The sequence below is a fragment of the Pollachius pollachius genome, assembly GCF_949987615.1.
Source record: "Pollachius pollachius genome assembly, chromosome: 12".
NCBI classification, from domain to species: Eukaryota; Metazoa; Chordata; class Actinopteri; order Gadiformes; family Gadidae; genus Pollachius; species Pollachius pollachius.
The window spans coordinates 18,345,942-18,364,537 of record NC_136945.1 but is presented as its reverse complement, the minus strand read 5'-3'; the positions used below and the strand labels follow the sequence as shown (position 1 = coordinate 18,364,537).

The 18,596-nt window shown below is 49.6% G+C and overlaps 1 protein-coding gene across 1 annotated transcript; it reads left to right on the top strand.

Annotated features, from left to right (window-relative positions):
* Window positions 1-2,645: 2,645 nt before the first annotated feature.
* Window positions 2,646-13,310, top strand: c1ql4b (complement component 1, q subcomponent-like 4b; the record flags this gene model as incomplete). Its single annotated transcript, XM_079748441.1, has 2 exons — window positions 2,646-3,185; window positions 13,131-13,310. 2 exons carry the CDS (start codon window positions 2,646-2,648, stop codon window positions 13,308-13,310), a joined length of 720 nt encoding a protein of 239 aa, XP_079604567.1.
* Between the last annotated feature and the right edge of the window lie 5,286 nt (window positions 13,311-18,596).

Genomic DNA, 18,596 nt, shown 5'->3' with positions numbered 1-18,596 from the left:
TAAATAAGGAGCGAAAGTGACAGCACATATCCAAGTGCACTCAGAGGGGATAGGTGCCTAAATGAACACAAACACACACACACACGCGCACACGCACGTACAGTCACGCAGAAACACGCGCACGCAATCTCCCACATACGCGCTCGCAAGCACAAACACGCACATGCACACTCACGTGCGCACACACAAGCACGCAGGCACACACACGCAAATAGACACACACACACACACGCACACGCAAACAGACGCGCATGCACAAACACGTGCACACACACGTCGGGACGGACACAAACACAAACACACAAACACATGCACACACACACAAACACACGTATACAGATTAGAGGGGTTGTCAGTAGCAACATGTCTGTCACCTCTAATAAGATGTGAAGGCTACAGACCCTCGTTACTGACCACCGTTCCCCTGAGCTCCACTAACAACCAACACGTCAAAATGTATTCACCAAACAGCGGAAACAATGTGTGATATACATACATAAACATACATGCTTTCAGTGTTGGTAATTATTATATGATATGCAGAGAGATATAGTTGATTCATATTGGCCTACATCGACATTCATCAGGATATTAAACACAACACTATACAGATGTAATAGATTGAATAAACAGCTGTTGGTTAAATGGGATTTGTGAAAGGTCGCGCGGGATGGGACGGTGTGTGCGCGCGTGGTCGCCGATGGGAGGGCGGGGGAGCAGGGTGGTGCTGAGAGGAGAAAAGCCGGCGGATTACAACAAGTGAGGAAACTGTTGCTCTGCGCGCAAAAGTCTGCACGGTGGATCGGCTTAGCGAAAGTCGTTAGATTTATCCGATGCTCTCCGCCAAACTTCAGAAGATACGAGACGCTACTTTGGGAAATTGGCTTCCCCGCACACACACATGTGGAGGGATGGAGTTTCCGTGTGTTCCGTGTGTTTTGGTGCTCGTCGTCGTGCAACACCGTGCTGCATGAAGACGCGCAGTCTGAACGGATTCTCTTGTTTCCCCGTTTGGAGAATCTAACCTTCATGCCCGCGGAGATTCAACACTAAAGGACAAATTAAAGCAACGAGGTATACGAGCGAGGTAAGATGAACACGTAAACTACTTAAGTTATATATCTATACGTGATCTTCACAAGTTTTGTTTAATCTTTGTGTTATTTATTTTATGAAATACATTTTAAACCACTGCACTTCATGCAAATAATGCTAGTTAAATTATCATTATCATTTGCAGTTGAATAGAGTGAAGAAAGCACTAGTTGGTCGCATTTGTTTATTGCAAATGAAATGTGACTAAATTACTTTCGATTATTGAGGCCTACAGCTAAATGTTGAAGAAATAATTGAAAATATATTTTAATTAAGTGTGCTTAAATTCTACACTAATATATATATTAATTTATTTGTAAGTATTTGTTGTAAATTATTTAAATTCACCGATTTTCATTCCTCAATAGAAAATTCGATATTTTGAAGATAATATTGTACTTCATACATTTGCTAGAAATGATGAGTCTTTCAAAATAAGGGTGGTTTTCATTCTCATGAATACTGAATACTAATTTTGTGTGTTTGTGTGTGTGTGTGTGTGCTTGTGCGTGTGTGTATGTGTGTCTGTGTGTGTGTGTGTTTGCTCTTCTACTCTAGATTAACCGATGGGCCTTCAACATTTCTGACTGCAATTATAGGCTGCGCATAAAAGCACAAAAGCTTGATCAAGCAATTTTTATCCCCAAGATAATTGAGAAAGGATTTCACACCTTTATCTATTTATCTCCTAAACATAAATCCTAGATGGGAAAAACCCTTCATCTTGATTCCGGAAAACTGCGTCTTGATAAATATAAACGAAGCATCGAATTCAACTCAGAGCTCAGATCCCCTTAGCAAATCCAAAGCAGAGGAACAAAAGGATTTCTGTTTTTCTTGCACTTCCCCCCCGGCCCAGCAGCCTCTCTGTATGTGGTGGATGAGATGAGCTCCACAGGGAACGCTGTGGACCCCACCTGACAGCCCGTCGCCCAGCGCCTGACACGCAGTCAGCAGAGCCTCCGTCTCAGGGCCGGATAAACACGACCGCTGGACCGTCCAGCGGCTGCACCGGTTCTAACCCCAGACCGTCAGTCCACCGCCTCCAGCACTGACCTCCCAGCCCCTTGGCTCACCACAGGCCGTCAGTCCACCACCTCCACCGGCCCTCACTCTCCACAACCACAACCACCACCCCGCCCCCCCCAGAAGAACACGCAGCACGGCGCCCGGCCTGTGAGATCATGAAACACCTCCGTAGATCAGGATGAAGAGCGGCGCTTAAGGAGGTTGGAAGAGGAAGGGACATGGACTAAATGTGTGGAATGCTAAGCGATGGCGAAGCACACTTGCAATTCTCCCCTTGACTCCTGATTCCCCGTCAGCCGCCTTCCAGCCCGGCCGTCGGGCTCCGAGAGGCAGCTCCTCCACCTCTCCTCCACCGCTCCTCCCTGAACCCCTGAACCCCTGAACCCCTTAGTCCGCTCTCACTCCGGTTCAGCCTGGCCGGCTCGGCCCTCCCAGCCAAGGGGGAGGAGGACTTCCTCACGCTGGCTGGCTCTCGTCTCAGCCGCAAGAAGCGCGTGATCGGGGCGGGGGTGGGCGTGGCCATGGTACTGGTGCTGCTGGTGGCCATCCCCCTATTGGTCCACACCACCAAGGGGGGGGGGTCCGGCACGGCCCCCAGCCGCTACGAGATGCTGGGCGGCTGCAAGATGGTGTGCGACACCTTCACCCCCCCGCAGGGCGAGCTGACCGCCGCCTCCCCCCAGCCCCCCGACTTCCCGGGGCGGAAGGGAAAGCCCGGGTTCCGCGGCAGTCCCGGACTTCCGGGTCCGACGGGCCCCAAAGGCCCCCCCGGAGAGCCGGGCAAGCCGGGTCCCGCCGGGCCCCCGGGACCCGGGCCGGGGGGCTACGTCCCCTCCCTCTACAGCCTCAAGATCGCGTTCTACGCCGGGCTCCGCAAGCAGCACGAGGGCAGCGAGGTGCTGAAGTTCGACGACGTGGTCACCAACGTGGGCAACTACTACGAGCCCAGCACGGGCAAGTTCACCTGCCCGCTGCCCGGCATCTTCTTCTTCAGCTACCACGTGCTGATGAGGGGCGGAGACGGCACCAGCATGTGGGCCGACCTCAAGAAGAACGGGCAGGTGAGACACTCAGGGGGGGGCGAAGCAGGGGTCGGGGAGCCCACAGGGCCACGGTGTCATACTGGGGAAGGGGTGGGGGGGGGGGGGGGGGGGGGGGGGAGTTCATTCAACAAATGTTAAGGTTCACCCCCTGGAGGCGGGGCAGAGTTTCATTTTATAAAGTGTACTTTACTTAGCTGTGGTGTAATTGTGTTAAGTACACCTGATGTATGAGATGTACTTCATTGATGCAGAGGGGAAATGAGGCAGTGACGAGAAAGAAAGAGAGAGAGAGAGAGAGAGAGAGAGAGAGAGAGAGAGCGAGAGAGCGAGAGAGAGCGAGAGGGAGAGAGACAGAGACAGAGAGAGAGAGAGAGAGAGAGAGAGAGACAGAGACAGAGAGAGCGAGAGGGAGAGAGAGAGAGCGAGAGAGAGAGAGACAGAGACAGAGAGAGAGAGAGAGAGACAGAGAGAGCGAGAGAGCGAGAGAGAGACAGAGAGAGCGAGAGGGAGAGAGCGGGAGAGAGAGAGAGAGAGAGACAGTGTAGCGTGGCGGAGCTCCTCGTCTCCTGACGGAGTGACGTGTGGAAGGCGCCAGCTGGCAGCAGGTCCTCCGAGGGACTCCTGACTCCAACCTTAACGAACAAACAAAAGCAGCGCCGCCTCCCCAGCCATGAAGGCGTCCATCTGGAGCGTCCTGCCGCACTTGAACCTCTCCCAGTCTGACGTGCGCTCCACCGAGCGGCGGTAGATCAGGGGGGGGGGGGGGGGGGGATTCACCAGCAGAGAGCTGCGTTTGAGCCCCTCGGAGGAGGGGGCTGAGACCCGGGGCGTGGCCGCGGCAGGACGGGGGCCCGGTGTTGACGGGGCCCCACGGCCCCTAGCGTAGCACCGTGACCCCGGGGCCCCATGCTTTATTCATCACAGTCTGCCATCCGTCGGCCACACTGAGCCTCCTCCCATCTCCCTCTCACCCAGCGACACACACCTGCTCAGGCAGAGAGTGTCAGCCCCGCCCCCTCCATCGGAGCCGGCCCCTCCATCAGCCCCTCCATCAGAGCCGGCTTCACGGGTGTGGTTATGTTGTGGGTCTCTTTGCATCTACATTGAAAGGAGAAACGAGTGCACTGACACATGAACGCATTGTAAAGTAGGTCTTTTATTTGACGGAGCGGGTCCATAAAGCCTGTTTATTTGCGTCCCGTTTGATTGATTTGACAGGGGACTACGTATCGGTAGGTAAAGAGGGCAGGGAGGAAAATGCCAACTATAATTGGGGGTCGGCTTTGTCGCATACCAGCGCGGATATTGTCATTCCTGTCCTCTTCTGCTGTTAAATGTTTCATCGCCCTGAGATGAGGTCCTCTCTCTTCCTGGCCCCCTCCTCCACACACACACACACATTAGGCACACTTGCACACATGCACACACACGCATACATTAGGCACACCTACACACACACACACACACACACCCACACACTCACTTTGCATGTATGTATGTATGCAAGACGCAAACAGGCACGTTTGTATGCACACACACACACACACACACACACACACACACACAACGGGCACAGGCACACAGACAAACAGATGATGCACCCACTCTACCTAGGCTATTGACTGAAGTGACTTTCTTCCATTATATTCTCTATCAACTAAATTATTTAACCTCATTCAGTGACAATCTTGTCCTCAGTTTCTGAACAAACATGGGCGGCTCCCTAGGGAATACACAAGCAGAGACACAACCTTGAGGAGATGTTGTTCTGGGCGGTGGGGATAGGTGATCCAGCTCCCACACAAAGGTTACCTTTAGGAAAATGGACGATAGGAGTGCAGCGATCATTGGAACAATGAGCATTTTGTCTCATACTGTTTATATTAAGGAATTATTTTACTCAATGCAATGCAGAACAGGGAGATAGAGGAATAGTTCTGAGCGACCGTGTCTGAATATTTATTCTAAATATAGAATGCACAAAAATTTGGCGGCGTGAGTATGCATATCGATGAATGCACATGTGTGTCTGTGTGTGTGTCTATCCGTGTGTGTGTGTGTGTGTGTGTGTGTCTATCCGTGTGTGTGTGTGTGTGTGTGTCTATCCGTGTGTGTGTGTGTGTGTCTATCCATGTGTGTGTGTGTGCGTGCCTGCTGGTGTGTGTGTGTGTGTGTGTGTGCTGATGTGTGTGTGTGTGTGTGTTGGCGTGTGTGCGTGTGTGTTTGTGTGTGTGTGTGTGTGCAGTCAAGAAAAGAGATGAGATTAAAACGTATTCAGAGCGAGGGGGGAGCAGAACTCTGACAGAGGCTCACACCGGGTGGAGGCTGATCAGGACAAGACAGACTGATAGATACCTCCACCTGGACAAAGTGTGGAGGAGGAGATGCAGGCTGGAGGAAGATTGGCGAGATGGGCGATCCTTCAAAACGCTCCAGGAGACAGATGAGATGGAGAGCGAAGCCGTGTACACGCCGCGAGACGGATGTTTGACACAGAGACACAGAGTCCATCAGCTCCCCAGCCCGGCGGAGTACAGACCTTCAGCAGACGCTGACGTGGACCGCTCAGCCGCTGCTGGTGTGGTGAGAGGATCAGGGAGGAAGGACGCCTCAGCTCCTGCGAGGGAGAAACAGAAGACCAAGAAGACAGAGGAGGAGGAGGGGAAAGAGGGGGAGAAGAAGAAGGAGACGAAGGAGGAGGAGGAGAAAAAAAAAACACCGCCTCTGGATGTCAAATAAATCATCCTAAGATTTGTGTTGACTTAGATGACCTTTTTAAATAGATTTATGGTTCACAACTGATATGTAGGCTGCCCTTTGGAATGATGAGCTGGCATGGCCGGTGAATATTTATAGTTAGAATGTGATGCGGGAGGGTCAGACTGGGAAGGATCCATATAGTCCTCTATTCCCCTCGTGGGTTTAAGAGACGGCAGACTGAGGCCGGCGTCCTGCTGACTTCCATCAACAGGCCGAACCGGACCACACTGGCTTCTGTTTAACGTGAATGTTTCACAGGATCAATCGAACAATAATAGAATAGAAGACGCTCAAGTTAAAAATAGGAAGGTGGAATTAAGAATAAAGGAATAAAGAGTGTCTGGTTAAATGTACGTTAATGTACGGTTGAAAGTAAGAGGGTAATATACCGAGCGGCTTACTAATTAATTTTTTTAATTGAAATCAAAGGAACACGGCGTGTCATATAATATCCGATCTCTGTGGCGTCAGGACTGGACAGCAGCCTCATTAAATCTTTAATTGCGACATCAAAACGCGTTGGGCAGGAAGTGAGCAGAATGTGAACCGGTGTTCGAGGTGTTGTGCGGTCGCTGGGGGACCGCAGGCTGCTAATGAACTTGTTCTGCTCGCTGGTGTGGGGGGGCCTCTCTAAGAAGCTGCTCTAAGAAGCTGCTTTTCGCCGCCGCCATCGCCACCGCGCTAGCTTCTGGCTATGGAAATAATAGCTTCCACCGTCTCCTTCCCCGCGTCCGACAGGAACAACGTCTTCCACAATGCACATAATGAGCGATATCTTGTGCCGACGTCTGCAGTTCATTGGGACTCAGAAGTTTTGTTTCCGTTGGATTTCTGGTGTTGAGGACACTGCTGTGCCATTACCGCCCGGCGGCTCTAATGGCCGATGCCATTATGGTGGAAAACCGAGACGACTCTGAGCTGAGGCCTTTGGTGTCCAGCAATATGCCTTTGGTTCATCCCTGTTACAGCCTGCCTGGCCTCCGTCAGGGAGCACCTCCGTCAGAGAGCACCTCCGTCACCTCCATCAGGGAGCACCTCCGTCACCTCCGTCAGGGAGCACCTCCGTCAGGGGGCACCTCCATCAGAGAGCACCTCCGTCAGGGAGCACCTCCGTCAGGGAGCACCTCCGTCAGGGGGCTCCTCCTTCAGGGGGCACGTCCGTCACCTCCATTAGGGAGCACCTCCGTCAGAGAGCGCCTCCTTCAGAGAGCACCTCCGTCACCTCCGTCAGGGAGCTCCTCCGCCAGGGGGACCACTCGCTACACGGTGAGCTAATGGTCAACAGATGGAGAGGTATAGAGGTGTTTTAGATATGAAATAGCTATTTAAATGCTTTAAGGTTTAAATGTTTAAAAGATGACGCTTGCGCTCATTTATCTCAGTTCAGCAGTTTGATACAATTATTATCTTTACATATGGTTAAGAATATATAGAGAAAGCCGACCAATCTTATGATTAATTAAGGATTAATGATTTATTTAATGTGTCCAAGCTGTGCTCTGGTTTCTAAACTACAGGTACAGCAACGACTGATATAACACACACACAGGGCCACACACACACACCCACACTCGGCCATATACACACACCGCGCACACTCAGACACACACACACACACCGTGCACACACACAGACACACACACACAATGAAGAGCCAATTAGGGTCTTTCTAATCAACGGCTTGACACCTTAGGTCCTGAGTGTCATGGCACAATATTAGCATTTATATGCCAATTAGGCTCTGAGGGTGTGGCATCGGAGAAAGGTGCTGTACTTTTCCACACCGGAAAGAGAGAGAGAGAGAGGGGGGGGGAGAGAGAGAGAGAGAGAGAGAGAGAGCGAGAGGGGGGGGAGAGAGAGAGAGACAGAGAGAGAGAGAGAGGGGGGGGGGGAGAGAGAGAGACAGAGAGAGAGAGAGAGACAGCTCGGGAGTGAGAGAGAGAAAGAGAGAAAGAGAGACAGGAGGAGGGGGAGACAACCAGGAACAGAGACAGCGAGACACACACTGAGAAGGAGAGAGAGAAAAAAAGCCTGAAATAATCCTCCCCCGCCGCCCCCCTCCCTGTTAACCCCCAGCGGTCCCTCAGGTGGGTTTAAGGCTGCCCCCGTCGGTTCCGCTCCGAGGGGTCCGTACATCACAGTGAACCGATCCTGTCGGCTTTATTGCCATTTACGGCTCTGTGGTACGGCCGGCGCTACAGAGAGGAACCGGCGGACGGAGATTCATAAACCGCCGCAGCACCGGCAGTGTGCCGGCCTGACCACCTCCACCACCACCACCACCTCCACCGCCACCACCACCACGCCTTACCGCCTTCCTGCCAGCGCCGCGCTCCACGCTCCCACATGGATGTGCTTGATCAGTTCGCTGTCTCAAAAGCTCCCTCGCCATTACTCACAGACCCCCCCCCCTCTCTCCCTCCCTCCCCCGCTGGCTCCCCCCTCAGCCTGTGCCTGGACTGTTAAAGGCCTCCTGTATGGGCGCTTCTTTGAAGGGCTGGGTGACCGCGAGCCACCCCTCCATACGTCTCCCCCTACCCCCCCCCGCTGGGCACCAGGACCCGGGGGCTGTTCATCTTCTTTACCGAGCCGCTGGGCAGAGCTCCACCTGAAGGCTATTCCGCCTCGCCGCGGCGTTGGAACCGGCGCCCTTCCGTTTATTGGTCCCCTAGTATAAGTCAGTCAATTATTTAAGTGTTATTCACTTGACTCGTCCTTGCTCCCTCGCCCTCCCGCTCTCCCTCTAGCTGTCTGTCTGATTGCCTTCCTCAACCGTATTCTCTCTCTCCCTCACTCTCTCTCTCATTACCTTCGCTGTCTCGCTCTCTCCGTCTCTCCCCTTCTCCCTCCCTCTCTCTCCCTCCCTCTCTTCCTCCCTTCCTCCTCCCTCTTTCTCTCTCCCTCTCTCTCTCTGTCCTTCCCTCTTGCTCAATCTCTCTCTACCCCTCTCTCTCCCCCTTCCTCTCTCGCCCTCTCTCTCTCTATATATAAATGCAGCCTCTTTAATGAAAGTGGAGGCAGTGTGTAGCTCTGTTTCCCTGCGGCCCCGCCCGGCTACAGCTGTGGGAGCAGATCAAGTCCGAGCAGCGCTTGACAGAAATTCACTCCCTGGCCACTATCAATCTCTGCTGTTGTTGACAATAATCCTGATTTGCCTCCCCCCCAATACCGACTCCCTGGGTCCCCCCCGTGCCGACTCATACTGAACCCAGGGTGGGGCCCCGAACCAGATGGGTCCAGAAAAGTCGGTCTCAGCAGAGCTCCAGATCAGCACCATCGCTATTATTTTATTAACCACTAGCATGGAACACCATTATTTTAGTTTGTTTTTCATATTCGGCCTACGAGGCGGACGACGTTGAATTGCACAGGAGGCTGTAAACTCCACCGGCTGTCTTGGGTGGATTTAGATACACACCGATGGATTGATGTCATGGTTCTATAGGAGGAGAAGGCATGAATGAATCCATGAATTCATTTCACATTTAGCGTAACAACTGTTTACATTTCTGTCGCAGCCATGCAGTAAAATCTGTTCCTAAAGGGAACCAGCTATATTTCCCTATTCTCTATATTCATAGGATAGGGGTTTGAAAGTTTAGAAGCATATGCTTGGCATAACCACGATGAGAGATTGAGACAGATTATAGCGCTGATCCTGCATTTAACCATGAACTAGTCATTCCAATATATAATATATAACTTCATGGGAAATATTTTTTTCTTGGACTGGTCGTATGCATTGCAATTGTCATAGTATTCATCCTTTTGTTTAAGCTGTATACAGTATCCGATTCAGTATTGCTTATGTTCGAATAGTGTTGATACACTCTTGGGAAATTGCTGGTATATTTTTTGTATATTGCTGGTATATTGTTGATATAGTTTTGGTACATTGCTGGTATATTGGTAGTATATTGTTGATAAAGTTTTGATATATTACTGGTATATTGCTGATATCGTTTTGGTATATTGCTGGTATATTGTTGATATATTGCTGGTATTTTGTTGATAAGGTTTTGGTAAATTGCTGCTATATTGTTGATATAGTTTGATATATTGCTGGTACATTGCTGGTATGTTGTTGGTATAGTGTTGGTTATATTGCTGGTATGTTGCCGGCACCTTGTTGGTATCGTGTTGATAGTGTTGGTATAGGGTTAATATATTGTTTGTATATTCTCGGTGTATGTTGTTATATGTTGTTGGTATACTGTTAGAACATCACTCAAGCTGAGATGAATATATCGTCGTGGGATTGTTGCCATTCAACCGTGAAGGCAGATGTCGTATTTACAAGATGGCAGAATCTGAAATATTTTTTTTTCTCCCCGTAAGTCCCCTTGGTTCATCTCTGGGGAGCCATTTGTGGCCCTCAGAGTATCACAATCTACACCAAATCTGGAAATATCTGTCATATGCTCGGCTGTTTCTTAGCGGTTCACTTGACACACATAATACCAAACACAGACGAAGGCGTAGTTGTAAAGACACTGTGGATCGGAGCCGGCGTTACGACTGCGTTGGGTCGCGTTAGCGGGCGCGCGCTACTTTTTCACAGGACGTTTGACCGCAGTAGCCCATTGTGAGACCCCTGTTTATGGTGGTTGTATAGAGTTATCGAGGAGTTTAAGCTATTAAAGGGGAGAAGGGGAGAGAAAGGGGGAGAAGGAAAGATAAGGGAGGTATAAAGGAGGTTGGCTGCCATGTCAGTTCAGCTACCAATTACCGTAGCCTGTAGCCGCCAAGGCTCTGTCTGTGTGGGTGCACGTGTGTGTGTGTGTGTGTGTTTGTGTGCACATGTCTGTGTGTGTGTGTGTGTGTGTGTGCACACGTGTGTGTGTGTGTCCGTGTGGGTATGTGTTTGTTCGTGCACGGCTGTGTGTGTGTGTGTGTGCTAGTGTGTGTGTGTGTGTGTGTGTGTGTGTGTGTGTGTAAGAAGAGGCGTGTTGTCTCATGAGACCTGCCATAGCAGCAAGCTGTTAATCAATCCGATTTAGACCAGCGTGGGACACGCTTAGCCAACAACACACGTGCACACACACACACACACACAAACACACACACAAAAACACACACACACACACACGCCTGTGGCTGCGTGACCTGCATCTCATCTCGCCCTACGGGGGGAAAGACATAAAGTGAGAGGAAGGAAGCAGGGAGAGATGGATAGATGGCTCTAGAATGAAGCGACAGAGAAGGGGGCGCCAATGGAAGGGGAATGATGGAGGACGGAGGATGGAGGTGGTGCTGGGGGCGGAGGAGGAGAGGGAGGAGGAGGGCTGAGCTACAAGGCGGAGACAGCAATTAATGTGCGTGGTGTGTGTTGAATCCCAAAAAAAGAGAGCCAGCGAGGCGGGGGAGATATCGATTTGTTTCGTTTGGGGCCGCGGCGGCGTGGACACCATTACTCAAACGGGGGAAACAGGGAGAATTAATGAGTTAAATACACGACAACCAGGACGACATGTTATCACTGCTGAGGGGGTCTGGTGAGGGGTCTGGTCTAGTGAGGAGGGGTCTGGGGGGTCTGGTCTAGTGAGGAGGGGTCTGGGGGGTCTGGTCTAGGACGGGTTAGGGTTGGGGTGCTCTGTAAGCGTCGGGTGGGGGTGACGGAGCCCGGTGGGTGGGGGTGACAGAGCAGGCGTATGATTGGGATGATCGAGGGTGTGCGGAGCTGCAGCTGGGCGGTCAGACAGGGACAGAGTGAGCCGGGGAGATTTGCATTCATTAATATGGATGTGCTTGTGTACTCTATTCTCCCGCATTAAATGGATGGGCTGCTTGAATAAGTGGTTACTTATCCCACAATAGGGACATTTATTAGAAGCTGATTTGCCTATTGGCCCCAGAGCCGGACGCCGGTATGAACGGGGGATAAATTGCCAACAGTTTGGGGTAGATGGGCCATTAGTGATGCGTATTAGTGATGCAAGAGCAGTCATGCAGTCGCCAACCCCCCCGATAGACACCTCTCTCTAATACACTAAGAACACACTCGATAAATTAATCCGATTTAATTTGTTTTTACTGCCAAATCTTTGCTTAATTTAATGTGACCAAGTGTGTACGTGTGTGTGTGTTGTGTGTACGTGTGTGTGTGTTGTGTGTACGTGTGTGTGTGTGTGTGTGTGTGTGTCTAAAGCTGCCTTGCTTTATTTTTAACCTGTTCCCAAATAAAAAGAGCGATTCTCCTGCTTGTAGTCAGTGACCTTTGACCCCTTTGACCTCAAGGGGTCTCGTGACCCCGCTGTGGCCCACCACTCGCGGCCGGGAACACAGGTGTGGCACCTTACCATGGTTATGGCTCTACTGGTATGGCACCAGTAGACACTGCCCGCCCAGTGATACAGTCACCCCTGGTGGTGTGGGACGCGCCTCAGCCACATTGATATAACGCCATGGTGCTGCGACAGACAGGAGTCAAACCCACATCCTGTTAAGGGTACGCGAACAGGAAGTGATTCCACCCTCCTACGGAGAAGATGGAACCATAGGGAGAGGAATCGAGTTTCAAAGGTTTTTCACATCCTCTATGAGTCACATGCTCATACAGGCTGCGCAGTGAAATGTCTGTGTGACATACTCTGTATTTCTGTGCTTGAAAATAGAAATAAATTGCAATAGAATAAAAATAGAATAAATAAAATACAACATACGTTTTAACAGAATCCTCTATGGACACGAAACTTAACCCTCTGAATGATACTGAGTGTGTGTGTGTTTGTGTGAGTGTGTGTGTTTGAACTCTTCTTCTACCCAGTAGGTCAGCTTGCTCTAAAGCGTGTAGCCTTTAATATGAAGACATGAGGAATAAACTCATAATGTGTGTGTGCCCGCTCTTCATCTGTAATTAACATTTAGCCGGTGCTGATGAACCCGATCTGAAATGCGGTTGAAGCTGGAGGCTCTGCAGGTCACATGACCTGTAGATTTTATGTCAAAGGACAAAGTGTCCGGGGAGATGGAAACACGCGCAGGAAAAGGTCTCTTCTAATCAGTCTCCTCTGGCAGGCTATGTGTTAGTGTGAGTGTGAGTATGAGTGTGTGTGTGTGTGTGTGTGTGTGTGTGAGTGTCTGTGTGGCCACGCCCTTCATCTGGTCCAGGGTGTGTGTGTGTGTGTGTGTGTGGCCACGCCCTAACCTGGTCGTGTGTGTGTGTGGCCGCGCCCTCACCTGTCCCTGTGTCTCTGGGTCCAGGTGCGGGCCAGCGCCATCGCCCAGGACGCCGACCAGAACTACGACTACGCCTCCAACAGCGTGATCCTGCACCTGGACGTGGGCGACGAGGTGTGTGTGCAGCTGGACGGGGGCAAGGTCCACGGGGGGAACACCAACAAGTACAGCACCTTCTCCGGGTTCCTCATCTACCCCGACTGAAGGACCCCACCCCGGAGCCCCCTCACACACACACACACACGTACACACACACACACACACACAGACAAAGACGCACACACACACACAAACACACCGACTCAGACGAACACACACAGACAGACAGACAGACAGACAGACAGACAGACACACACACACACCATACAAACACAGACAAAGACGCGCACACACACACCCGCCGACTCAAACTAACATACACACACACAAACACACACAGACACACACACACCCACCACCCCAACACACACATGACAGGGAAGCCTTCACCGTGCTGATGGTACAGACCTGCCCCCCCCCCGTGTGTTGCTGTACATAAACTCCATGTTCCCTGAAGCCTAACTTGTCATCACCGGTATGTAACACGGCCCAGTTAGAGCAGACTGGTGTGAGTCCAGCGGTATATATATATCCTACGTAGAGGTTTACACCTGATGACCCGAAGTGTGCTGTCTCTATTCTGTATCATGAACAGTGTGTGTGAGCATGGAGACAGTGATTCCAGTCTATTGATCTTTTATATTGGTCTAATGATGTGTGCGCATGTGTACACACACACACACACACACACACACACACACACACACACATTTTTTAATTAGTTTGACTTTTCCAGTATCAGTGGTACATTGGAAACTTCAACACAACGTCCGTTTCTGCCAGCGCTCGGGAATCTAGTGGAAGGATCTCTGAACACAGACTGAGACTCCTGCGGTGGCTTCATCACTGGAGATAGATGCTCAATGTGGCTGCAGACACTAAACGAGAAAAGCCATGAATACATCGACGTGAGCTGATGGCACATCAACACCGGAAGCTCATCCAGGAGGCTGGACCTGTGCAGTGCGTGCGTATGTGTGCGCGTGTGCATGTGTGTGCCAGTTTGTGTGTCTTGGTGTGAGTTTTCTTCTGTGTGTCTGTGTCTGTGTGTTTTCTCTGTGTGTGCGCGTGTGTGTGTGTGTGTCTGTGTCAGTGTTTTTTTCTGTGCGTGCTTCAGTGTGAGAGAATCTGTGGGCATGTATATGTGTATGTGTGTTTTTCTGTATGCGTTTGTGTGTGTGTGTGTGTGTGTGTTCGTTTTTTCTGTGTGTGCTTGGGTGTGTGTGTGTGTGTTAAATAAAACAAATTGTTTATTTAATCAAACGACACACACACCCACACACCCACCCAACCCCACAACCCCACCACATCGATCGTGAGGTTTAAGACGGTTCCTGGGAGTCAGGATTATGATGGAGCTTTGGGCCACTAATGAGGCTGCTTCTGTCTCTTCCTTCCCTGCACGCATGGCTACTTCAGAGAAACGACCACCTTGTGAAAGAACGGAAAATGTGCAGACGATTTTTTATACAATCATAATCACGTCTTCTGTGTTGTTTATGTCATCTATGCGTTCTGTCTGTTACACGTATGATATAACCATACATTTAACAACCGAGAGTTGGTGTTGAGCTGCCCAGAAGCATGTCCTTCAATGTAATCCAAACAGTACTCTAACCTTGATTTATGATCCACTAATACAACGTGTCTATTCAGATTACCGTACGGCAGAACCTCTTCATCATAAGATCATCTTGCCAAGTGTCATACAAGACATAGAGTGTGCAGCTTCTTAATGGACATGCTGCACACACACTCTGCAAATCAACCCACACGTTCCTCTACCCGCAAATATACGGAATATCACAAACACCAATGTATATTAACAAGGCAAACAAAACTCCAACTCTTAACTTGTAAATATGTAAGTGTCACAAAAGTAATCTTATATAAAATATGATCTGTTAGTGATGGAAAACCGCTCATCTAGACTTTGAATGACAGCACATGTTACCAGGACTGTCTGGAAGCGCTGAGAGGAGAAGGAATCACAGCGACAGGATGCAAACACCCATGTGAAGGTGAGGCCGGCATCGCCAGGGGAAGTCTGCTCTGGCCAGGTGAAGTCTGCAGTGCATCAGCAGGTGATGTCTGCTCTGGCCAGGTGATGTCTGCAGTGCATCAGCAGGTGATGTCTGCTCCGGCCAGGTGATGTCTGCAATGCATAAGCAAGTGATGTCTGCAGTGCATGTGTGCAGGTGTGGGCCAGTGCCTGGACCTCCTTCACACCAGAACAAACTGCTCCCTGGTTGGTAAACACTCACATGCCATCAGTGTGTCCCCTCAGGCGAGGCAGAATGCTGAACACCACCCTGGCCGAGACTGCTACATTATCTTCAGTGATGTCCGGCCGGGAAGAGAGCTAGAACGCCAGTGACAGGTGTTTGGTTTGGACTGCTTTGTGGAGAAGCTGGTAGCGTCTCTGGCTCCAACAGGCCGGGGCTGTTTCTGCTGTTATAAAATAAATATTCTAACCTGAGTCTCAGTATGTGTCAGAAACAAGGGAGAGAATGGCCAGTGATCCCAGTACGAGTTCTTTCACTGTGACCTAAACCAGTCTAATGACCATTATGATTTTGAAGATGAATACTGCTGTACTGGTGGGACTGGACCCAGTGCCATGCTGCATCCTCCTGTATCCTTGCGCTTGTGTCCGTGCATCTGTTGCCATCTGTTCATTGGCCAGGACGGATGGATGACTGTCCTGTACTCGTAGACGGAGGTGTGTGTATTTGTTATGATATCAGCATAGTTTGATTTCTCTATTCTCAAAGATTATGAATCTCAATAAAGGGGACTGGATTATTCTGTGCTATTGAGTCGTTTTTTCGTGGATGACCCTGCATTTCTGTGCCTGTACTCTTGACAGATTCAGTTCACTTAAAAAGGAAACAAATAAAAATAAGAATCCAACACATTTCGGTTTTGGCAAAGACATTTGACAATTAGAGTTGCAATCTCAACTGTTTGTTTTAAATGTGTTTTTCTATTTACATTGCAAAAAAAGTCATTAATTTTAATAATGTCACGTGGAAATTATGGTTTTAAAGGAGGGTCGGCACCAGCTAGGTCTCAAGTAACCGTGAAGCTTTTGTTATGCTCTCTCTGAAGTTCCCTGAAGCTATTAAGAAGAACTTATTAATCTTTGCTCTTTGAAGAAACCATACAGCTCTAATGAAGCTTTAATGAAGATCTCTATGAAGCTCTATATGAGGCTCTTATGAAGCTCTAATGAAGCTATTATGCATCTCTAATGAAGCTCTATTGAGAACTATGAAGCTCTATTTTAACCCTAATGAAGCTCTCTATGAAAAACCATGAAGCTCTAGTGAAGCTTACAGCAGTGTTCAGGCCTCCTGATTCCCGGTCACAGTTTAACCTGGAACCTCTCCCACCACGGTGCCCTGCAGGCTCACATCTCGGCACTAGTTCAGATATTCTGAACACAGAGTTTGCCATCTGCCAAAACATCACCTGATGATGCGGTATCATCGCTGTATTTGCTTCGTACAGTGGGGCTGAACAGACAGCTCATCGGTCTAGTCTGAGCCCTAAGCTGTTTAAACAGGCATAAACGTATCCATAAATGTCTGCTTTGTACGTTTGTATTATTTGCTGTTTATTCAGACCAAGGGATAATATATGAATTCCGTCTTCGAGCATTGCTGATTATATTATAGCTACAGAACCCCAACCCCCCCTTGTTTAACCAGATGCTAAGATATGGACTTAATGGCTCAAATCTGAATGTTTAAGGTATGTGAGGTTAACAGTAGAATCTAACAGTAGAAGGTAGCACTAGAAGCTAACAGTATAAGCTATAAGTAGAAGCTAACAGTCTAAGCTAACAGTGTAAGCTATCATTTGAAGCTAAACGTAGAAGCTAACATTACAGGGAAGGTAACAGTAGAAGCTAACAGTAGAAGATGACAGTAGGGTGAAGGTAACAGCAGAAGCTAACAGTAGAAGATGACAGTAGGGTGAAGGTAACAGCAGAAACTAACAGTAGAAGATGACAGTAGGGTGAAGGTAACAGCAGAAGCTAACAGTAGAAGATGTCAGTAGGGTGAAGGTAACAGCAGAAGCTAACAGTAGAAGATGACAGTAGGGTGAAGGTAACAGCAGAAGCTAACAGTAGAAGATGACAGTAGGGTGAAGGTAACAGTAGAAGCTAACAGTAGAAGATGACAGTAGGGTGAAGGTAACAGTAGAAGCTAACAGTAGAAGATGACAGTAGGGTGAAGGTAACAGCAGAAGCTAACAGTAGAAGATGACAGTAGGGTGAAGGTAACAGTAGAAGCTAACAGTAGAAGATGACAGTAGGGTGAAGGTAACAGTAAAAGCTAACAGTAGAAAATGACAGTAGAGTGAAGGTAACAGTAGAAGTTAACAGTAGAAGATGACAGTAGGGTGAAGGTAACAGTAGAAGGTACAGTAGAAGCCAAAAGTAAAAGCTAACAGTCAAGGCTAAACGTAGCAGCTAACAGTAGAGTGAAGGTAACGGTAGAAGCTAACAAGATGACAGTAGAGTGACGGTAACAGTAGAAGGCAACAGGTAACAGTAGTAACAGGTGATGCTGTTCTGAAGGTATGTTTGGTACTAAACGTGGTGCTCCTCAGAGCCTCATGTCGAATATGTTTAGAGGAAAGAGAGAGGGAGAGGATGGAGAGACTGGGAGGAGGAAGGGGAGGGACAGGGGGAGAGGAGGGAGAGAGGAAGGGGAGGGGAAAGAGGAGGGAGAGAGGAAGGAGAGAGGAAAGGGAGGGGAAAGAGGAGGAAGAGAGGAGGGAGAGAGGGAAGGGAGGGAGAGAGGAGGGAGAGAGGAGGGAGAGAGGAGGGAGAGGAGGAAGAGAGGAGAGGGGGGAGGGCTTATAGAGGAGGGAGAGAGGAGGGAGAGAAGGGAGAGAAGGAAAAATGGGGGAAAAGGGGGAGAGTTGAGGAGGTTGAGGGGGAGAGAGGGGGAGAGGAGAGAGAGTGGGGGGAGGAGGGAGAGTGGGGGGAGGAGGGAGAGATGAGGGAGAGGAGAGGGGGGCTGAGGAGGGAAGGAGGTGTCCAGCCCCATTAGCAAGCCTCACATGAGGAGAGAACGCCGAGAGGATCACAGACTCACGAATAGAGGATTAAAATAATCAATAGGTTTCACTTGCACCTGCAACACACGCACACACAGACGACACACAGAGGCAAGCACGCACACACAAACAAACCACACACACACACACGTACACACAACAATTCCAGTCAAGAAAATATAAACAAACATTCTCAGCTTAACTATTTCTGATACAACATCACACGAAAGGGGAAATTTGTTCAATAGTTCAGCATTTTTTACTTTACTAATTAGACAAGTGTGATATTGTGCCCAATGACACACACACACACACACA